This window comes from Rattus norvegicus, chromosome 20 (assembly GCF_036323735.1).
Source record: "Rattus norvegicus strain BN/NHsdMcwi chromosome 20, GRCr8, whole genome shotgun sequence".
Lineage (NCBI taxonomy): Eukaryota > Metazoa > Chordata > Mammalia > Rodentia > Muridae > Rattus > Rattus norvegicus.
The window spans coordinates 12,278,180-12,302,500 of record NC_086038.1 but is presented as its reverse complement, the minus strand read 5'-3'; the positions used below and the strand labels follow the sequence as shown (position 1 = coordinate 12,302,500).

Sequence of the window (24,321 nt, the reverse complement as noted above, 5' to 3'; positions counted from 1 at the left end):
CTATCATCATCATCATCACCACCACCACCATCACCACCATCATCAACATCATCACCATCATCATCGTCATCATCATCATCATTATGAAAATAGGAGAAGAACCTATTTAAATCTTCACCCATTCTTCTTATCACGTTAAAAAACATGGCCTCTTAGTAGCACAAGATAGCCCCCTAGCACTCAGTTGTCCCCATGCCTCATGATAGCCCCCTGGGCATTCAGATGCCTGTCTGCAACTGCAGAGAGAGCAACCAGGCAGTGGTGCCTGTACACTCTGGAGCTGTTTGTTCTATCACTTATGCTGCGACCATCCTCCCACAGCCTGCGGTGGACTTCTCATTCTCTTTGAGGTACCTCTTGATCTTACAGAGAAGCTGTTAGGTTTAATGCATCTCAACGTGTTCACCTTTTCTCTTATGGCTGCTCTTATAGCAGTAGCATCTCCAGCAACTGAAGAAACCCTTCCTACCTTGAGATGATGACACTCCCCTCTAGGATCCTCCCACTGCTCTACAGTTCCAGCCTCTCGCCCTTGGGCCTAACACACCTGAAGCTAACTTTGGTCTCTCACTGTATATATTTTATGTAGGTTCTGGGGGTATGCCAACACCCTAGCCACATGCTATCTCTCCTAAACCAAGACCATTATGTATGTGTGTGTGTGCATCTGGGCCAGCCTTTCTGTCCCACTATCCACCTGTCCTTGCAAAGCGACCTACTCTCAGGGATGATGGCCCTAGAATAACTCTCTCTTTTTAGATCTCTTTACTTTAATTAATTAAATCATTTACATAATAATTCTTAATAACTAGCCAGACAACTCCCCCCATCACACTTTGGATCTCTTGACCTTTTGTACTTAAGACATACATTTTAGAATTAGGTCATAAAGTTCTATTAAAAAATATCCAAGATAATGAATTGGCCAAATCTGCAAATTAATGTGCAAAGAATCCAAAAATTTATAACGTGTCCTTGCCTACTAAGGAAATCTATAGCCACTCTGTGACCACAGAAATAGAGTAAGTCATATTTGGGAGTGAGATCTGTATCAAGCCAAAGCTGTAAATCATAATCTATGCCTTTGGATTTTGTTATCTAAAAACGGACATATTACTCAGCCCTTAATAAAATATGAAACATCTACCAGTTTTTAAAATCCCCTGCAGAGTTGGGGACTGGACCCAAGACCTATCACATGCTGGGCAAGTGTTCCACCACTAAGCCACATCGGCACCCCAGTATCAAGTTACACAAGGCCCGTACCTTGAATGAGGGGGATATAACGAGCCAGCAGCTTCGCCCTCTTCTTCTCATATCCTTTCTGAGTGATGTCACCTACAACAACAGTGGGAAAAGAGAATTTCATCACTTGTAAAGTTCCAAAAACATTTGTGTGTATGTGGGAGGGTGTGTGTGTGAGTGTGTGTGTGTGTGTGTGTGTGTGTGTGTGTGACCTCATGACATGGAGGTCAGAGGGCAATCGTAGGGCTTGTAAGCATTCACCTTGTTTTATGAGAGGGGTCTGTGTCTTAGCCTGGAACTAACTAAGCCTAGGTGGGCTGACTTGCAGTAAACCCCAGGGATCCCAGGGAATATTTTCTTCTCTGCCTCCCCCACACTGGAATTTAAGCATGTACCCCCACACCTGTCTTTTTTTTTTTTAAGAATTTATTATGGGGGCTGGAGAGATGGCTCAGTGGTTAAGAGCACTGACTGCTCTTCCAGAGGTCCTGAGTTCAAATCCCAGCAACCACATGGTGACTCACAACCATCTGTAATGAGATCCGATGCCCTCTTCTGGTGTGTCTGAAGACAGCTACAGTGTACTCATATATAATAAATAAATAAAATCTTTTTTTAAAAAAAAGAATTTATTATGTATACAGCTTTCTGCCTGCATGTACACCTGCAGGTCAGAAGAGGGCATCGGATCCCATTACAGATGGTTGTGAGCCACCGTGTGGTTGCTGGGACTTGAACTCAGGACCTCTGGAAGAGCAGTCAGTGCTCTTAGCCCCTGAGCCATCTCCCCAGCCCCACCCACACCTGTCTTTTTAATGTATGTTCTCAGGATCCAACTCAGTGACCCTGAGATCATGCTTGTAAAACAATTATACTATCTCTCTAGCCAGTTTTATGATTTTTAATGGGAAAAAAAATAAAAATCTTGGGGTGAATGGCTCAGTGAGTAAAGTTCTTGTGAGTGATGGCGAGAACCCACACGAAGCTGAGTGTGGTGGTGCACACCTCTAACCCCAGCGCTCCGATGGTGAAATGGGGTCGGAGACGGGGCGGTCCCAGAAGCTCGCAGGCTGGCCAGCCTGGAGTATGCCGCAGCAAGCAAGAAGAGACCTTGTCTCGGAGATCACAGTGAAGACTGACACCTGGGACTGGCCTCAGACCTCTACACATGCCACTCCCTGGCACAACCTAAAACTAATCACTGATGCCTTTCAAGAGAGTTACTGGGTAAGCAAGCTGGGATGAACCCGGTATGGAAGGCAGCAGAAAGCAGCAGACTACCACCGTGTGGTGTAGGCGGATCTCACGTACACGTCGCTCAGTGAAGGAAGCCTGGTTCAAAGGCTGTATACTATATATACATTAAACTACATAATGGCACTCTAGAGGAAGTAAAACCACAGAACCAAAATAGAACATGGTTGCCAGCAGACAGGGAGGGGACTGTCAGAGGGGACAAGGAGTCTGGGATGGTGTAAGAACTTGCATGACTCAAATCTAGCAGGAATTACACAACTGTGTTCACCTGTCAAAAGCTTACAGAACTCCGCACTGGGAAATAGACTCTTACTGTATGTAATACTTTAATTTTTTTTTAAAGAAAGGTGATCAACATCTCCTAGAAACTTGTCAAAATGTAGACTCCGGAGCTGGAGAGACGGCTCAGCAGTTAATGAATATGTCCTGCTCTTCCAGGGGACCTGAGTTTGGTCCCCAGAAACCATGTGACAAGCTCAGAACTGATTGCAAGTCCTGCTCCAACGGATCCAATACCGTCTTCCGGCCTCCACGGGCGCACCGTTGTAGTGCACACTCACACAGACAGACACACGTGAATTTTTATTGAATCTTACCAAAGGCTCTGAGGTCGCACCTCAGATCAGCAGAATCCACATCTATTTACAAGACCCTTAAGTGATACGTGTGCAGGGTGAAGCATCAGAAACAACAGTAAAAGGCTCAGACCTCCCAGCCATCGTGCCCTAGACGAGGACCCGGGAAAAGGCCCGCAGCCCCCTCTGTATAAATGCTATTATACATAGAAACTGGACGCAAGCTAAATCCATTCAGCAATGAAAGAGGAAATCACTTCACACTTTCTACTTGGTTCTGGTTCTTACACAAAACTAGGGGTGCTGTCAGTGGATCTTAACATTTTCACAAAGATCTTCGACCACGAATGTACACTACAACAAGTTTTATTACTCATTTTTGGTACAAATGTGTACTAATACAGTTTTCACTACCACCTTTTTTTTTTCCCATTTTTGGTGTTTTCTAAGTCCTCCTTCATCTTTCTTCCAGACAAAAAAGTAGAAGGCTGCAGAGTATCAGGAAACACTGCTGTCGAGTGCACAGCCAAGTACTTCCTTTAGAAGAAGCCATCTTGGCTAGGGTTTGCCAGGTAGAAACAGACTCTTTGGAGTGTCTGACATTTAGACTGAGCCTCACACACGTTCTGGGTGTTCACTGGTCCGTAGGCAGGGAAAGGTCTCTGGGACAGACAAGCAGTTTCCAGAGTATGAGCAGGGCTACCGCAAAGCTCTTCCCCCTAGCCTGCGCGTTGTCTGGAGCCGGCAGTCCTGTCCTTCATCCATCTCACTGTCCTCTTGCGGCTCTGCCCCAGCCCTCAGAAGCAGCTGTTCTGTAGCGCTTAGAGGGTCTGTAACAGAGTATCTCCTGCCGTGTGTGTATGCGTGTATATGTGGATGTGTATGTGTGTATATGAGTATGTGAGTATGTATATATAAATGCGTGTGTATGTGTGTATATGAGTGTGTGTGTGTGTATATGAGTATGTGGGTGTGGGTGTGTGTATGTGTATGTGTGTATATGAATATGTGTGTACATATGAGTATGAGTGTGTATATGAGTATGTGGGTATATTTGGGTATGTGTTTGTGTGTATGTGTGTATATGAGTCTGTATTTATATGTGGGTATATGTATTTATATTTGTGTATATATGTATGTGTGTATGTGGGTATATGTATGTATGTTTGTGTATATGTGTTTATGTGTGTATGTGTATGTATATGTGCATATGTGCGTATGTACAGCTTTGTGTCTATATGTTTCACTTGACCTGAACTGGCATTATCCTACATATAAATCTGTCTCTCCTTTTGATGTTGGTTTTTCCCACTAAATACTCCATTTTCACACCAACACATCCACATCAATGAGCGAGTCTGATTCGCTGCTCTACCATAGGACATTGGAGAGGCACCGTCCTCGGCTCTCTGGGCCCTAAATACACCACAATGTTCTTCTGGAAGGGCACTGTCCACTCACTGGATACTCAGACTCATCGCTACCACCACCGCAGCAGGCACTGGGTCCCGAGACTACTCTCATCAGGTTCAAGGTAATACTGTATGACTTCACTGATTAGCACTGCAACTTATGCACAAGGCTAAAGCATAACTCTTTTAAAGCAGCCTACATTAATACTGTTTACCCTGGATATACTCAAATGTGACTAATTTCAATGAAAAATTTAGAAGGCTGAGGCAGGGTTTCATGATGCAGCCCTGGTACTCACTAAGAAGACCAGGCTGGCCTTGAGACGTGTGCCTTTGCCTCTGCATGCCTACTTCACGGTCCCACATCACCACGCCCAGCTACGGTCCTGTCTCCAGTACATTTTACGAGGGTGAGAGTACTAAAGCTACTGAGATATTAAATATGTCAGGTGCCTGCTTGATGTTCAACACAAGATAAAAGCAATCTCGTTTCTATCACCTGAGACACAGGCAGCCACCGACGGATGTTCTCACGTTACACTGGGTATACAGTGGGTATACAGGGGGTATACAGGGGGTATACATCCCATTCTAAGTTACTGGGCCCTGACTGTAAACTGCATTTAGTACAGAGACGTCCAGCACCATACCCTAGCCTGGGCTTTAAGCACAGTGGCTTTCAACAGGGCTCTGTAAATGAACGTCATAAATGGCCAATCCCTGGCATGGGAGAAGGTGGAACTGCAGAGTATGATGTCTGTGGCTGCTGAACATGTATCACCCCTAAGCCAACCTAAAGCTTAAAGATGTCAGTGGTCACGTGCATTCTGCGTTCATATGTAACCGCTGCCATCATCATCATGTGCCCAACATGACGGACATTGGCCCCAGGCACACACCGCACAGAATGCAGCCACGTGGAGCAGGTTGGATCCCATAATGGAGTCCTGGCACAGAGCTGGTATGCCAGGGAAGAGGGGACTCAAATGCAAGCTTTCTAAACCCAAGATCAATTCTTTCATGGAGAACAATAAAACACAAACAAAGAGACAAACAACAGAGCCTTGTTTCCAACCACTACCCAGAACTGGTGAGGCCCTGGCAGGAGGCAGAGAGAGAGCTGTTTATGCCGGAACATCCAGGCATCTGTGCTCTCTGGAAAGGCTCGTGGCTACCCCTGTACAGACTTATCTGGTGATTGCAGGGCAGGCAGCTGCACTTCCACACTCCCAGGGAGGTACAGCACGAAGCCGCAGCTGATCGCCGCTGCTACAGAAACAGACTTAGGAGTCCAGCGCCCATGAAGGCATTCACTCACCAAATGATGACTAAAAACTGAGTGTCAAAAGCACTGAACTACTCTACAAAGGTAGGGAGCAAACACCGTGGGTGACAGCCAATGACTGACTAGGGCCTAACCGTCCATCAGAAAAATAGCCTATCACACATCTTTCTACAGGCTCTGTTGGCTGTGCACATGATTCATGAACTCCTACCAAGTAAAATAGCAAGCCATCCACAATATAGAATGAGCTTGCTTTGATAAAAGTAAAGGTATGTAATACACACATACATGCATACATGTACATATACATGCATACACACACGCACACATATACATGCATACACACATGCACACATACATGCATGCACACATATACATACACATACACACATGCACACACATGCATGCACACACATGCATGCACACATATACATACACACATGCATACATACACACATGCACACGCACGCATGCATGCATATACACATACATGTGTGCATACATGAACACAAATATATACATGCATGCACGCACACACACATGCACACATACATGTATACACGTGCACATATACACACATGCACACAAATACATACACACATGCATACATACACACATGCCCACATACATACATGCACACATACGTACATGCACACACTCACGTCAATGTGAATTACCTGCAGGTGCAGAAGATTGCAGGAAGGAACAACACACCATTAGTCCTGCTTACTTAGCTTCAGGTAAGGTGTCAGACAGATTTCTATTCTCACTTCACACACTTCTGAGCATACTCTTTAGCATAATCTCCACGTGCCCTTCAGTATGTGCGAATGTGTGGAAAAGGATCTGGCAAGGCTGTGGTTACACAAGACGTGAGTGAAGAAAACTAGATACATTCTCTGTTACTTCTGAAACTTCTTATGAGCCTAAAATTATTTCAGAAGAAAAGTTTAAAAATATTTGCAGAAAACTGTATAGAAGTAGTGTTATTTCTTTTTAACATTTACTTTGACTTTAGGTACATGAATGTCTGCCTGCTTGTATATATGTGTGCCATGTGTGTGTTTGATGCCTGCAGAAGAGGGCATTGTATCCCCCGAAACTAGAGTTATAAGCATTTGTGAGCCACCATGTGGATGCAGAGACTCAAACCCAGACCCTCTGCAAGAGCAGCAAGGACTCCTAACCATTGAGCCACCTCTGCAGCCCCACGGTCCTTGCTGAGACCTGCCAGCGGCACCTTCTCATCTGGAAGGCTTATTTTCCAGAAGACAAAAATCATAAATGCAATCTCTTTACTAGCTATGGGACTAGTCAGGTTACCTGCTTCATCTCGCTGAGTCGGAGTGGTTGTTGGATAGAGGAAATTGATCTCTTTAGCTGAGTATTGAACACACGGAGCATGCTCAGTCTCTCATCCTCCTAACACTCGCTGGGCCCACAGCAACACTGCTCTTCTCTTCCTGATATTGCTAATTGGTAAAGCTACACTATAGAAGATGACTGAGCAATAAAAGGAATGGGTTACAGACAGTTAATGTGTGTGTGTCATATATATGTATATGTATGTATATATATGTATATGCATATATACATATACATATGAGATAGTCCACTAAATAAAAGAACCCATTCTCAAAAAGTGCATCTTTGTGACATTAAAAAAAAATTGGTAAGAACGAGAAAACACACACAGTTGCTGGTGTTTTGGGTTGTGGGTCGGGACCATAGAAGGTGGCCTGAAGGCTGGTTCTAAATACAAGGTTCTAAATATAAAGACATAAAACACAAAAACAGAAACTACCTTACTGCACAGCTTAAGTTATTTATAGTTAACACTAAAAAGCAAATATTAAGTATGCTTCTTAAGTGTCTGCAGGTCCATGTCATACGCTTTTAATTAAAAGCAGACGTCGTACACGTTGTTAGTCATTATCTTCTTTTATCTCCAAGTTTTTAAAGACACGGGGAGATGTATTCGCTAACTGAATGTTCACACAGGAGAGTTCCACTTATGGTAATAGGAGTGTGGGAACCTAAAAGACCTCCTGCCTCACTGAAACAACTGGGAAGCCTGGATTCTTAATTGTTTTTTGTTTTTTAACCTGAAGACGTTATGAAACTAGAAAAGAAGTGAAGAAGCAGAGGTTAATTTTCTGCTGTGAGTCTGCCAAAGACAAAGTAAAAAGCAGGTCACTGGGCCAAGCGGAGCTGTAACAGACACACAGAGCACTCCGAGTTCAAAGGAAAGGAGCCCTGGAAAGTACGCAGGCCTCTGCTGAGTAACCACACGTCAGACACACATGGAAAAGAGGGGACCTGAGCCCAAAAAATGGTTCCGTGGGTAAGAGCACTTGCCACTGAACCTGGTGGCTTGAGTTTGATCCCTGGAAGCCACATAGTGGAAGAAGAAGACAGACTTCTACCCCTGACTTCCATATGCATGCATTCCATGGCACAGATGCATATACATACAAGGGGGGGGGAGAGACAGAGACAGAGACACAGAGAGAGAGAGAGACAGAGACAGAGAGACAGAGACAGAGAGACAGAGACAGAGAGACAGAGACAGAGAGACAGAGACAGAGAGACAGAGACAGAGACAGAGAGACAGACTTCTACCCCTGACCTCCATATGCACGCATTCCATGGCACAGATGCATATACATACAAGGAGAGAGAGCGAGACAGAGACAGAGACAGAGAGATAGAGACAGAGAGACAGAGACAGAGACAGAGACAGAGACAGAGACAGACAGAGAGAGACAGAGAGAAGGTTTAGATTTGATTTTTTTTTTCAAATAAGGCCGCTTTCAGGGTCTGGTGACAGTTTTAACTCCCATTGCCATGAGCAGACAATGGGATCTTAGCTGGCATGTGCCCTATCCACATGCCAAGGGAGAGATAGACCCACTATGCAGAGAACATGGTATTAACTAGAAGCAAAATTCACACCACAGATACAAGGTCTAACATTTGATTAGAAACGATTATGCATATAGGGCAATATGAAACTACAGCTAAAAACCATGAAATTTGAATACAGCCATGATCAATATATTTTGAGTAATTAAAAAGCAAGAAGATAAATTTATATGGCTAAAACCTAGAATCTAAAGATGCCATCTTAAATCCAAGAATAAATTTAGTAACTGATGTATGTGTAAAGCCATAAATCAAAAACATTACAAAGATAAATTAAAGATGACCCAGGACGTATACAGATGTGCATCAGACCTGCAGAGACAGACAATGCCTTTAACACTAGCTATTTCAGAAGCTGGAGTAAGGCAGTCACAAGTCAGCGCCTGCCTCAGTCACTTAGTGAGTTCAAGGCTAACCACTCTGAGTGGACTGTGGAAAAAATGTTGTGGGAAACTCAGCAGACCCTCTTCTGTTTGTCTTGGAATGCACTCAGGAGGCTAGATGCTGTCGCGCATACCTGAGAGACCCAGCCACACTGCGGGATGAGAGGTGGGATCACAGCAGCAGCACACGGCTACTGCTCACTGAGGATACACTATAGGAGAGGCGGGCCAGCCAACTAGCTCAGGGTGACTCTACCCCCTCATGCTGTTTCCGTGAGGACGCTTCATGTGGCAAAGGCTCCTCACTCCAGCACACCAGCACCCTGCCCTTGAGTCTCCTTTCAAACTTCTGAGACCTAGGTGCGTGCCACCTCTCTTTAGAGAACTAAAGCTTGACCTTCAGGATAAAGGGAACCTAACAGATGACAGAAGCCCTCGGGGCACAGAGCCTGATCCACACTTCACTGCCGAAAGAACACACTCCTTTCTCTCTGCCAGCAAGGGCAACACCAAGGCCATCTACAGCCCGGCCAACACCATCAGAAGAGGATTTCAACTCTTCCAAGTCCAAGGGCTGCCCTGAGGGAAAAATAAACACAGGTGCTTGCTCCTGAAGACAAGGGATAAAGAGAGGGTGCTCTCCATCACACAGGAAGACTCAGGGAGCTGATTGTAGCTAGACGGTCTCTCAGTTCTACTAGTCCCTCCAGTGGGAAGCTTTGTAACCCGCATGCGGGAGCCAGTCCAGGTACAAACACCTTCAAAACTACCAGCCACAAGCGACCTTAGGTGAGGCTGGCAATTTCCTAACCTTACTGACATGTCTCTCACACGAAGGGCATTCGGCTAACACACTGGAAATGGTAACAGGCGAGCATTCATACACCAAAGCCATCCAGTCGTCTTGGTGCAACCGTAGTGACTGAACCCCCACTCTCGGCCTCCCGCCTCTTCTGCTCAGCCGACCTCATGATGGGAACATGGTTTCTACACAAGCACATACTAGAGAACTTAACTGTCCTCTTCTTAAAGTAAATGTCAGTCCTAATGGGGTAAGAGGGGCTGTGGAAGAGTCTTCAGCCCCGTCTGTTTTCCTGTGCTCCATGAACACGGTCCTCCTACGGAACAGGCCCTCACCTCCACGGACTTCCCATCTGCCGAGTCCTAAACAAAAACCTCCCAGTTTCCATGTCACCCACCCTCCTTAAACGCCTTTCCTGTTTAGCCTCAAGGAAGCCTGGTCCTGAACACTCACATTCACTCTCACCCCACTGGCTCCCATCAGCTGTCAACACCGACCAGGTCCTAAAGCCCCCACTCGCTTTTATTAATATTACAGTCCCCCCAAGTCTACATCCATGTCAGGGCCAATCATTCAGCACATTCTGGTGGCAACAGTGAACGGAGCGCCCATCTGCGACTCAAACCTCGTTGCAGAGCGAGGACTGGCACAGTGTAACTCACAGCCCTTCCCCAGGGCTCTGTTCAGACAGGTTCTTTCTTGAGAATCTTAATGTCTTCGCATGCCTCTCCCCTCAAATACTGCTGTCTGTCTCTCCCCTCAAATACTGCTGTCTGCCTCTCCCCTCAAATACTGCTGTCTGTGCCTCTCTCCGCTTCGTGATTACACGCCAGCACTGCAAAGCCCAAAGCCTTCATTTCTCACTCTCCCACCCTCCCTCAATCCCCACCGTCAGAAGTCACCGAGGTCCTTCCGACTCCTCCTGCTTCCTCTGCAGCCACCGCTCCGTCTAAGCAGCCTTTCTGGAAACACGGCTTCCCGGCTGGTTTTTCCCGTTTTACTTTTGGAGATGAAGCCGGGTGTGGTGGCTCACACCTTTAATCCCAGAGGCAGAGGCAGGTCAGTCTCTGAACTGGGAGGCAGTCTGTTCTACACAGTGAATTTCAGGCCCGCCAGGGCTACACGGGAAGACTCAGTCTAAAACAAACGATGGAAAATGAAAACTGCTGGGTGGGTACCTACTTTTCAACAGCTGTTCAGGCATAAGACTTATAAATTTTTCCTTTATTCTTGACAATCATACATACAGTGAAGTATAATCATTACTGCTGCCACTCCCCACCCCAACTCTGTCCTTTTTTTTTTAATAACCCACTAAGCCCAATCACTGCTGCCTTGCTGTGAAAACAGTTCACATCTTGAAAAGGAAGGATTCTCCTCACCCAGAAACTGCCAACTGCCATCAGCGTGTCAGTAGTGGCAGCCATGTGGCCTAGAGATCACCCACCCCATCTACGCCAGAACTTTGACTGGCTAACTCTTCTACAAGGCTTGGGCATGAGTGTCATGCGTGTACAGCCATGAGCAGAAGACAGCTCTGCAAAGCACTCCTCCCGGTCCTTTAGTTCCTAAATTCTTTCTGCCTCCTCAAGTCTTATGGGACAAGAAGGGGAAGGAGAGGGAGAGATATCGACGTCCTACTTAGGGCTGAGCAGCTCAGTCTTTTAGTCTCAAGGTTCTGACTGGTTCTGCATCTCTCTCCACTGACTGCTACCCAGTGCAAAAGGAAGCATCTCTGACCAGCTAAGGGCAATGGGTCTACGGCTATAAACACACATATTTAAGGGACGCTTTAGGAGCATGACCGGTCAGCAATTATCAATAGCCCTAGGACCTGTGACCTCATCAGCCATGGGCTGATCAGGATTGCAGAACCAAGCAAGCAATTGCCTCCTGTGGAGAACACTTCAAATCCAATCGTTATCCTATACTAGTCACGAGACTATCACACCCGGCGAGCACATCGTGACTGGTCAGTTAGTCCTGCAGGGTAAGTCCACTGATGTCTTTTTTCCCTCAGTAGTCTGCATAGAACCTTCTGGAACTATGAAAGTCAGCCAGTAGGGAGAAAGTTTCCTGGTCAGTTTGAAATTGACTTCTCTATGTCCTACAACCAAAATATATGGTGTCTTTAGCAATGTGGTCTTACGTGTAGTTACAATGGGTGACCAAGGACAATGAAAATAACCTATGTCACCTTGGAGACCTCTGGGACATTTCTTCATCAGTAACTTGTAGGGAGGTTTCCCAAGCCTTACACCATGATTTTTATTTAATAATTCATGTATTTCAGGAGTAACATTGTCCACCCACCCACACAGGGCAACTCTACTCAAACCTTTCTTAAAGCTGTATTTTAAAATTAGCTTACTAATTGATTTCCTGGGGCATTTTCACTCCTCCTTAGTTTTGTTTAGCCCACGGCTACTGTCCCTCCTTCATCCACCCATCCTGATCCCCATTTAATCTTTTCACCTCAATATTCCCTCCTCTCCTTCCACTTCATGTATCCTTCTAACTCTGCAACTACTTTTTAGTTACGTTGTTAGAAAGTAGCCTTCCACACCGGCTTCTGTATACACTTCCTTTCCGCTCCCTGGATCCCCCTACATTCCCAGGCTCACCCTTGCTTACATCTTTCCAGTCCCAGAATTCCATTCCTCTACCTTCCTTCTACCTCTAACCCACTGAACTCCCTTAAGGTGCACCTTCTCCAGAAAGGGCTGCTTTCTAGTCAGTCTCCTGGCTTCTGGTTGTGCACCAAGTTAAAGAAAGATTTGAAGCTAAGCTCTGCACACGAGCAAACACATGGCCTTTGTCTTTCTGAACCTCAGCTCTCACTCTGTATGACTTTTCCCCCAAGCTTCATCCACTTAGCTTTAAATTGGGATGTTTCACTTTTCCTTGTGGCTGAGTAATGTCCCATCATGCACATTACCACATTTTTTTCCTGGATATGGACATTTCAGTTGGTTCCCTTTCCTAACTGACATGAATGCAGCAACAGTGAACATGGGTGAGTAGGTATCTCTGAGAAGGTATAAGACCTACTGGGTGCATAAGGCATAAGACCTACTGGGTGTATGCCCAGGAGTGGTATAGCTGGGTTACAGGGTATCCATCCATAGCTCTCTCTCCCTCTCTGCCTCTCTCTCTCTCTCTCTCTTTCTGTGTCTCTCTGTCTCTCTCTCTCTATCTCTGTCTCTCCCTCTCTCTTTCTGTTTCTCTGTGTCTCTGTCTCTCTCTTTCTCTCTCCCTCTCCCCCCCCATTCCATCCTTCTTTGTTAAGAAAACTCCAGACTGATTTCCACATACACACTGGCATTTGCTGGCATTTGTGTTCCTAATGACGACCGTCTGACTGGGGTAACAGAATTTTAAGTAGGGATTTTTTTTTGTTTTGGATTCAAATAACTGGTTATTATTATTATTATTATTATTATTATTATTTTATTCACTTTATATCCTACTCACTGCCCACCTCCAGTCATCTCCTCCCACAATTCTCCCCCCCACCCCCCTTCTCCTCTGAGTGAGTGGATGCCCCCTCCCCACAGTACTTCAAGTCTCTATGAGGCAAGGTGCACCCTCTCTCCCACTGAGGCCAGACAATTTCCATCTCCCTGATGGCTAAGGACGAGAACGCTTTTAAGTCTTGCCTGGCCGTTTGCATTCTTCTACTTTGTGAGAATGTCTGTTCGGTTCCTCGGCCCCTCTTTTTAAACCAGGCTGGTTATACTCTTAATGCTTAGCTTTTTAGTTCAACGCAAACCACATTCTAGACGCGAGCCCTCTGTTGAATGACCTAGCTGGCAGAAGTTTTCCCCATTCTGTGGCTGCCTCTTCTGTCACCTCAGCTGCCTTTGCTGTGCTTTATGAGGTCCCATTTGTTGACTGTGGGTCTCCTGTGCTCCTGGAGTCCGACTCAGCCATTACCTGTGCCAGTAAGTGGTTCATTTGTTAGGGTTGCGCTGTGGCTGTACAGTGCTTTTGGTTGGACGGTGCTTTTCACTATGTTAATTCTCCCAATCCACAAGCGTGGGCTCTCCTTTCCATGTCCTAGTGTGTTCCCACCTTCCTTTAGGTCTCCAGTTGTTCACTGTTCCTCTGTTTCGCTAGCCAGCTCTCCCACAGGTCCTTCATCTTTTGTGCAGCTACTGCTGATGCGACTGTTTCAATGATCTCGGTCAGTCGTTGGTATTCGAGAAGGCTACTGATTTTTGTATGTTGATTTTGTGCCCTGCCACTTTGATGAGCGTCTTTATGAGCTCTTAAGGGTTTCTTGGTGAAGTGTCATTGGGTCTCTTATCTATATGGGTCTCTTACCTATAGAGACATATCTTCTGAAAAAAAGGGAGTATGTTACCATCTTCTTTTCCTACTTGTAGCCCTGTTATCTGTGTCTCTTAGTACATTGTCCTAGCCAGACACCAAGTATTATCTTGAGTAAACGTAGTGAGAGAAGTCTCCCTTACCTGTTTCTTACCTTGTTACAGGGACACTTGGAGTATGAGGTTTGCTATAGGCTTGCCATACACAAACTTCATCATATTGGGGTATGAACCCTCCATCCCTAGACTCTCAGTGATTTTTATCAGAAAGGGTTGATGGGTTTTTACAGTTTTTCTCTACAACTAGAGGTGGTCATGCGATCTGTCTCTTAGTCCATTAATGTATTGAATTACACATACACTGAGTTATCTCTTCAGTGCTAGGATAAAGTCAATTTAGTCACGTAAACAGTCTTTCCAACGTGATGCTGAATTTCATTTTTGAGAACTTTACTGAGGATTCTGGGTCTTTCCTCATCAGGGAAGTAGGTCCAGGATTTTCTTGTTCGCGCGATGGCTTTATGTGGGTTTCGCTGTCAGGGTCATACTGACTTGGTAAGAGCTGGGCAGCTTCCCCTCCTCTTCTACTTCACGGCACTGGAATCGGCTACTCAACGTTCTGGTCGAGTTCTGCAGTGACTTGGGCTTTTTTCCGTTGGGAAGCCGCTCCAACCTCACTGCCCTTAAGCAGCTGATCATTAAAAGGTCCATTTACCCCGTTCCTCTCATGACAATGACGGTAGCCAGCCCACCTACTTAGGATGCCTTTCTTGTCACCCAAGCTGTCCACTGTGGCAATCTCCCATAGTCCCTCCCTCCCTACCAAACAAGAGAAGGCAAAAGAATAGGACAATGGCTCAAGTGTATATAATTGGGTGTTGGGGGGGGGGGTTCTGTGGCTTTTGTTCCACCCTGTTCCTTGGTTTTTCATATTAAATTTATGTGTGTTGAGTGTCTTGCCTGCATGTATGTTTGCCCACCACGTGTGTGCCTGGTGCCCATGGAGGTCAGAAGAAGGGTGTTCGATGCCCTGAAACTGGAGGTACAGGTGGTTGTGAGCCACCATGTTGGGGTGCTGGAAATGGGACCAGGGTCCTCTACAGAGCTCTTAACTGCCACTGGCATGGCTTTGCTGTTGCAGCTGCTGCTGTGGCAAATACCTAAAATAACTTCAAAAGGCGTTACAATTTACTTCAACCTGTTCACGTTTCTTAAGATGGCTGTTAAGATGGCTCAGCGGGTAAAAAGTACTGATCAACCAAGCTCGATGATCTGAGTTCAACTCTGAAACCCACGGTGGAACAAGAACGGGTCCCCAAATGTCGTCCTCTGACCTCTAAATGCAGGCCGCGGTACGTCTACAGTATAGCCCGCCCCCAACACAACATTCTCAAACATACCCACAGAGAACCTTCTCCGAGAGCCAACCCTTATCAGCATGGTAGATGATAAAACCCGTGGTAATGTTGGGGAAGGAGGCCATGTTTTATGAACAAAGACAGAGAGGTGTTTCTTCTTCTGTCTAGGCACTGCTGACGTTCAGCTGAGGGGAAACCTGCAGGATTTTCCAAATTGTCTGGGTGACACCAACTCTTCCTGCTTGTGTGCAGCTGAGGGAGGTACACAACTTTCTAGACCATCCGGGTACGATCTCCCTCAGTCCTATTTCCCACAATGCTTATCTGTATTGAATTCTTCCCGTTCCCTCCAATGTACCCCCCAACGGCAAACCTGTTTTAAGGAATTCTTCACTTAGACAAATGTGGGTATTATGAAACTGACATTACTCTATTCAGTGCTTTTCTCTCTACCCTGAGTATGGGAAAAAAGAAAGCCCCAGGAAGGAGAGAATCCCATAGTGATGCATCCCTTTAAGCCAAGCATTTGAGAGAGGCAGAGGTAGACAGACCTCTGTGAGTTCAAGGCCAATCTGGTCTATAAGGTGAGTTCCAGGACACCCGGGGGGCGGGGGGGGGGAAGAACCTTGAAAATGTCAGTAAAACGTTTGCCTCCTTTTACGGCTGGCCAAGCCCAAGTTTAGACATGTTAGACATCAGTGACTTGCCAGAGGACACTTATAAGATGTCAGCCTCTGTGTGAAAACTCCAAAAGTCTACCTAAAACACAGCCTGTATGACGAGGCATCCCTGAGGCCGACGGGAAAGGCCACATCTCAACAATAAACCCGAGCTTTAGGGTCCGGCATTAAGGTGTGGATGTTCTCTGTGAGCAGGGCCAAGGGCGACTCTGCCAAGGTAATCACTTAACCTATGTGGCAAAATGAAGTGCGCCGGTCTAGAAGAGGGCAAGTAACTATGGTTACTGAGTCTGGGGTTGCCGGCGCACTCTGCAATCTCCTGCTATTAACTCTGCACTGTCTGCCCCCTTTCTGCATGTACAGCTCCTCCCCACGACACACAACTGTATACCCTTTCCCTACGTATACCCCTATGTATGTCTAGAATGGTATCAGAATAAGAAGATTTAATTAAGGTATTTCTTTAGCTGGTATAACTCTGGTCCTGCCACAAGTTAGGAAGTTTTGGCTCTGAGGAAATCATTCAATGGACTATAAACTCCTGGCGAGCATTAAGACGTATAACCCCAAGGAACTGAAATAACAGATATTTCTGGAGCCGGAATGAGGAGCAATCTGCAAAAGCACACTTGATATGCAAAAGCCAAACTACAACTATGCGATTTTCCCCGAGGGGCCATATCAAATCCAGCACAATAGACTTTTCTCGGAGTCATTCCCAACCACGCCTCCGAAGAGAATCAAGAACTCTCAAGGCAGAGCTAGAGAGATGGCTGGGGGTGGGGGGGGGGGGGAGGTAAGCACACTGGCCGTTGGTTCTTCCAGAGGACCTGGGTTCAAGTCACAGCACCAACAAGGATCTAAAACCCTCTCCTGGTCTCCAGGGGCATCAGGCATGCATAGGATACACAAACATGCGGAGAAAATGCCCATATACATAAAAAGCAAAAGAGAATTCTCAAAAAAAAAAAAATCACTAAACCAACTACAGCAGAGTGTAATAATCCAAGTGGGGAAAAATGGATTCTAACAAGTCTTAAATGCAGAGTTAACAAACATAGACGCTTTTCCTCCAGGGCTTTTTCTGTTGGGGGTTGGGGGGGTAGGAAGTGGGGGGGGGAACAGAACTCTTTTCCTAGGCATCCCAAGAGGCACAACATCCAAATTGAGGGCGACACTCACCATCCCTGAAGTCCTATTATTTCCCTCGTCTGTTTCTAACAACCACTTATTTGACTTTCTAACTTTTTAAAATTCTCACGTAGAGTGGGGAAGCTGATGGGGTGGCCCGGCAGGGCACTTGCCCTCTAATCTGACAACCTGAGTTCATTCCCTGAACTCACAAGGTGGTAGGAGTGCACTGGCTCTGTGCAAACTGACCTCTGACCTCCCCACGCAGGCACCGTGACCCTGGCTCGCCCCCACCACCCTCCCAGTGTAAAACACTCGTATCAAAATTCCATAAAGGAATAAACCTCCTCTTAAGTGTTAACACCTTTTACATCTGCTAGACTAACGCACTTCAGCCTCATAATCCACCCGGCGAGTGCGTGTTCTTTTGCCTCGTTTTGTAGATGAGGAAACTGAGGCTCACGAGGCAGTCTGAGGTTCCAGGGGTGGGGCTGGGCTTCTGCATCCCGGGCTTCCTGCCGGCCGACAGGCTGCAAGGCAGACTCTGGAAGCCCGGACCGTGGCCTTGACGCTTCTGAAGCCCAGACCACGCTCGGGCAGCGAGAGTGCGCCTAGGCCCACCTCCCAGCCAGTCCCTCCCGGTGTCCTTCGGAGGCCGGGCACCCGCCAGACTGCAGAAGCTGGCGGGCTCTCCGGCGAGCGGCCCAAGCAGGGATGAGGAGAGAAGGCCGGCGGGGATCCCGCATGCGAGTACCCAGCAGGTTCCGGGGGTGACGCTCCCGAAGGTCCCCGGGAGAGGTCTCGGGCGAGGGTCCCTGTCGGGGTTGGGGGTTATCCCGCGGCTCTCACCTTCGGACAGCTCCAGCTCCAGCTCCGCCAGGCTCTCGAGCACCTCGGCGGGCAGCGGCGCCGCCTCCAGAGGGCATCCGCGGTCGGCCATGGCCGGTGGCTCAGGCGTTCCCCTCACCGGGGCCTTGCAGACCCGCAGCGGCCGCCCGCAGCCGGCAGCGGGCGGGGCGCGGCCGGGGCTGCTTCGCACGGGCGCGGGCACGAGCGCGGGCGGCTCCGGCTCCGGCTCTGGGAGCGCGCCGGGGATGCGCGCGCGTGCGCGGCTGAGGGGCGGGGCAACGTTTGCGCGGGTACGCCGGGCCGGCCCCGCCCAGCAACTTTAAAGGCTCGCTCCCATTGGCCAATGAGCCACGTCGGAGAAACCTGGAGCTTTCCTCGCCTTGGGGGCGCGAGAGGAGCGGCGGGCGGGGGAGCTGGACAGAGGCGCCTCGGGATACGTGCGACCACCTCTGTGAGCTGGCTTCAATGTCGCCCAGGTGACCCGCCTCCCGGATCCCCAGCTTCTTCTTCCTCAGGCCTGCTGGCACGCTTAACTCTCCTGTCGGCGTTCTTGCTCTGGTGTCAGCAAACTCTGGCATTTTTCGCCGGCCTTAAAGTGTGTTTGCTTATTGCTTTACCCAATGACCCTGGAAGCACTCTGACATTGACCAAGAAGGAGCTCTGGCAGTTTCTCAGTCCTTGAGATGACCTTGGGCGTGGAAGCATAGCTATGACATGTTGGGAACCGTAGTAGAATTTTTGAAGGAGCTATTCCCAGAGCGGGGGCATATATATACATATATATTTCATATATGTATAAACATACATATACACACATATATACATATACGCAAGCGCGCACGCACACACACACACATTTTTTTACTTCTAGTACTCTTTAGCCCCCCCTCTTGCCACTGTCTATTACCATATCATCCATCCCTCTCTACATACATTAAAAATCCCAGGTAGGCAACAAAAAGACCATTTTGGAGGCTTTTAGTGAGCCTAATATTACATCCACAAGAAACAGCATAGGAAGGTGTCCCCAGCTGATTTTAAAACATCCGAGCCGACTAATCTGGTTCTACAGCCAGGGTGCGTGGTATGCAAACGGAGGACTATTTATTTCCGCAGGTCGCAAGCTCATGTAGGAAGCAGTCACAAGCTTTGCGTGAAAACTGGTCAACAGTTTTCACCTTCCTCCAATCACTGGTTTCCTCTAAAGGAGGTGTTCCTTGTCGCCTTGAATGGAGAATAGCTGTCGAAAGGTCACTGGTTGTGAAAAGGCAACTGGGCTTCGGGCCTTTCGAGGCGGGTGGTTTGCAGACTGTCTGGGGTGGGTGTGGCCGGGCCAAGGCTTCCTGGATCAGGTATCCTGGATTCAGTTGCAGTAGTTATCCCACTGCTGGAGTATTTTCACACTGATTGTAAAGTATGCAAAACAGCCAGACTTGAAGGCATTCCAGCAGGCAGGTTGCTGGGGGGAAGGGGCAGCTTTTAGCTGACAGTCCCTCTCACTCTAGACTGCCAGGAATAAGGGAATGGTCTAACTTGTCCTTCGAAGAGCTGAATTTTTACCTATTGACATCGGGACAAAAGAACAAGTGTTTACAATAAAGACTTATAAGCTCAACACAAAACGTTCTAAGCAGCATTTAACAACACTTTAGAGCATTCAAAACAGTTTTTAAGGCTTATTTTATGTGTGAGTTTTGTTCATCTCGTGCAAGAATATCTGTTCACCACATGCATGCAGTACCAAAGGAGACCAGAGAGGGCGCCAGATGCCCTTCAACTCTAAGACTACCCTTAGCCACCGCATGCGTGCTGGAACCGGAGGTTTCTTCAAAGGCAACAAGTACTCTTGACTGGTGAACTGTCTCTCCAGTCCAGTCTTTTTGTAAGTATTTAGTCACTGCTTTAGGGCTCTAGGGAGAGTTGGATCCTTCTGTTTATCTCTACAGCTCAACCGGCTGAACAGAGGTAAAGGCAGACTCAGTCATCAGTATAGACCCGGCGAGGTGACCCAGTGAAACGAAATACACAGTGGGTAAAATGGAGCCTTTTAATACGAAACAGTTGGCAGCTTGTGGCAAACAACAGGCAATCAAGTGACAAACCCTATGAAACGCATGCAAAAAAAAAAAAAAAAGAAAAAAGAAAAAAAAAAGTCAGTATGCAGCAAGCACCAGGAAGATCCTGGGTGACTCCAAACACAGTAAAATGCTCAAATGCTACAATTCTCTGTAGCCATTTGGTCTTCTCCGTGGGCACCACAATTCCCTAGTGATGGCCCAGAGGCTTATTTATTTACTTATTTTTAAAGATTTATTTATTTATTCTATATAAGTACCCTGTAGCTGTCTTCAGACACACCAGAAGAGGGCATCAGATCTCATTACAGATGGTTGTGAGCCACCATGTGGTTGCTGGGATTTGAACTCAGGACCTCTGCAAGAGCAGTCAGTGCTCTTAACCACTGAGCCATTTCTCCAGTCCCGGAGGCTTATTTATGAATTAATGCTAGGCCTTAGACTAGGCTTGTTCCCCAACTGGCTCACAACTCAATCATCCCGAGGATATTAGTCTTAATCTGCCACACAGCTAGCTAACCTCTCCTTGGTTTCATACATATCCGACGTCCTCCAAGTCTGCCGTGCATCTCCCGCCTCTCCCAGAGTTCTAATCTCTCTCGCACGGAACTCCCACTTCCTGCCTTTCGCTAATGGGTTCTCAGCTTTTTATGACCAGTAGTGCTTCCACACGGTATGCAAGAGATTATCCCTGCGATTCTCGAACGCTAAGTTTGGAGCCTTGTTTGAGGGGGGAACACTGGGCCTGTGAGACATGGCTTGGAGATGCCCGTGTATCTGTTTTCAAAGATTTTGACCCCTTAAACGGTCTGGATACCTTTCTCCTGCCCACAGACTAGTGTCCTGACGAAACCTAGCATGCAGCCTCCTCCTCCACTTGGCAGAAACTAGAAGCAACCGTGAGTGAGCCTGTGAGGGCATTTTCAGGAAACTCTCCAGAGCGGGCTCCACTTCACAGTGGTGCCTCAGGCATGAAGGAGATGAATCAGATCGGCTATGCCTGCCGGCCTTCAGGCTTGCGATTGCATGTAGCTTTTGTCGCTGCAGTTCCTCTCATCCTTCGCCGACATCAGAACCTAGGTCCTTCTTCCAATATGGACTAGAGACCGGCGACTGGTCAGGAATCCTCCGAGCCTTTAGCACCGGGTCAGGAATACCGGAGCGTTGTGGACTGAGCAGCCATTGGCTCTTGATCTCCCTGGCGGATAGCCACTATTTGGCCGCCTGAGTGATTGTATTGTAAAGGCGATGCTAGTAAATCCCTTTCCAGTGTGCATTCTACTGGGTCTGTCTCTCTAGATAAACCTCACTAATACCCCACCTGCTGGATACTAGACATAGAATTATGGTTGCTCCTGAGCATAGCTCAGGGAAACTAATGAGATTAAGAAGTGGGTAGGGCCCTGAAGTCCCCACCTCTCCCTCCAAAAAGCTGTGAGGTGTTCATGTGCTAGCACAATGCTAACAAAGAACTGGAAACTTGGAACTGGCTCAACAGTTTACCACACCAGGATTCTGGGGGCTCAAAGTCTAAGGTGAGGTGTCAGGCGGGATGATCTGATCTGGAGCTGTCTCCTGGCCTCTAGCGACTGCTGCTAATCCTTGATGTGTCTTGCCTTCCGGATACCACCCTCCGCCCCCAATCCCTGCCCTCAAGTTCATAGGATGTTCTTATGTGTAGACACCATTCATGCCTAATGTGAGAACACTCTTAATTAGCTCATGTTAACTTGATCATCTGTAAAAACCCAATTTCGACTAAGGTCATAGTCACATGTACTCAAGGTGAGGACTTTGATAGCCCTTTGGTTGGGGTGAGGGGACAGTTCAGCCCATAAATCAGAATGCACAGCCAACCTGTGTATACCGGCGGGAGCTGTGGGGGCTGCCTGAGTCAGGATGACTGCAGTGCTCAATGAAGCAAGCTAGAATGTAAAACTGGGTATCAGCAGGGTTCATGGTCCTATGAGGAATCTCTCAAGAGACTCAATACCCTGGCGGTGAATGCCTTCACATTCACCTGTAGGATTAATCAGTCATGTGGGTCACAAGGAGAAGAGACTGGAGGCTGAAGAGAGGGAGACAGAACCCCTGCAAGACTCGCTGTACCCTATACCCTAATTGTTTTTAGGGTCTAGTGGTAGGGTGTGTTCTAGGACATCCCAGGAATAACAAACTTACCATACCTTGCCCTCCTTAACCATCGGAAGCAGCAGGAGACACGGCCTGACACTGCTGGTTGTCTGGCCTGACAAACTTCTTCCTGGAAACCTTAGGTGTAGCCAACATCCTCGCATGCCGCAGACAAGAATCTTAGGACAGTTGGGTAAGAGATCAAACATGGAGGTGTGAGCTTGCTCTTTATGGCTGGGATACCAAAGGGGAGACAGCAAAAATTACATCTGTGTTGAAGAGTAACTGCTGAGAGCCAAACATTAGGAAGCACAGGGAAAGACGAAAATTACTGAAGGGAAGGAAGATGGAGCTGTAGTCAGTCATGCCCCTCAAGTCAAACCTTTGATACAGAGAGGAAAAATCCACACCGTGCGCGTGAAACCACGACAGGGAACAGACTACATTTGAACTGTGTGAGTCGGGGGAATCTTTAAAGCAGGAGGCGAGAGACCACTGCACAGTCTGGTTTGTAAGACGGGGTTAGTCTGAATGACGGAAGAACGGAGAAGTTGAGTGACATAACTACTTACACCTCCGTCGACAGATGGTGTTGTACTATGGGAAGAGAAATCCTGAGGCTCAGCCCAAACAGCCCATTAGGGACACTTGCTTATCATCTGAGGTCTCCATGGATATCAGAGACCGGAAGACAGTAGAGAGGACGGGTATTATGTAGGGAACCGAGAACAGGGAGATGTGCTGTCTTAAGCCAGCTCACTAGGCCTGAGAGGACTGGGCTCACAGGAAAGGAGGAAGTTAATCCAGTAGGTACCCCTGGACTGGTAGGGCACCCCAGGGTAGAGCATGGCCTAGATGAGATAGGAGAGGCCCTGGTGGATCCCGGTGACTGAGACCAGCATATAAACCAATCCATACAGTGCTAAAGCAACCGGCAGATGAGGAAGAAAGCAGACAAAGGGGGCTTATCCAGTCACTCAAAGACAAATATGACAAGATTTATTTATTTACTGGTTTTGAGATAGGGTTTATGTAGTCCTGGAACTCACTGTGTAGCCCAGGCAGACCTGAGCGCTGGGATTAAAGGCATGTGCCACCATGGCCCCTGGCAAGCTGGAATTCCTACTGTAGGACAGTACTGGGAGGCCCCTCCTCCTATGTTTGCTGACTTTGTAGTGTTGCAAGATACCATGCAGTCTGCTGAGGTAGAATTGTTAACAGGCCTACAGCTGTCGGGCTACTGACATGATGTATGCATGTTGTGTGCATGTGTGTGTGAGTATGCGTGCATGTGTGTGTGGGTATGCATGTTCCTGCGTGCATGTGTGTATGTGTGCATGTTGCATGTGCATGTGTGCACGTGTATGTGTATGCATGCCTCTGGCAGCTGATCTGCCTCATCAGGGCTTGTCTTTTACCACGGAGGACTGGTTCTGAGTCCAAAGACAGTTTCATAGTTCTTCAAACCCAAATTTAGTGGCTCATCTCTGAGTTACTTTACTTTGTCTCAGCTCGTCTGACTACAGAGCAAACAAATACTTATATTAAATTACATCTGAAGACCTGAAATGCCTCATTTCTAGCCTGGGCTCTGACTGATACAACTCCACATAATTGATTTAAAGCACTGCCGGGACAAACTTTAATTGAGCATGGTAAACTTACGCCCCTCTTAGAATTAGGAAGATGTTTTAAACAATATGCCCACTAACTATATTGTTGTTTCAAAAGCACTCTGCCATGTTTCCTGACTCCACACACGTGTGGATGTCTGTGTGACACGCCTGACCATACATTCATTGAGGGGTGAAGAGTTCTGAACCAGATTCACTGCATGGTATAAATATGAAGGGGTCATAGAATGGTTGTAGCCATGAGAA

General features: G+C 47.3%; 1 protein-coding gene across 4 annotated transcripts in view; it reads right to left on the bottom strand.

Annotated features, from left to right (window-relative positions):
- The window catches only part of Dip2a (disco-interacting protein 2 homolog A), an 89,483-nt gene extending 71,019 nt beyond the window's left edge, over positions 1-18,464 (bottom strand). The window contains exons 1-2 of one of the 4 annotated variants that reach the window (XM_039099077.2): positions 18,234-18,464; positions 1,267-1,338 (exon numbers count right to left, since the gene is read on the bottom strand). In XM_039099077.2, the coding sequence (XP_038955005.1) occupies positions 1,267-1,338; positions 18,234-18,324 (163 nt within the window). In that variant the 5' untranslated portion in view covers positions 18,325-18,464. The remainder of the gene's footprint in view (positions 1-1,266; positions 1,339-18,233) is intronic. The other 3 variants (XM_063279522.1, NM_001191564.3, XM_063279521.1) reach the window with 3 other exon arrangements.
- Positions 18,465-24,321: the final 5,857 nt, after the last annotated feature.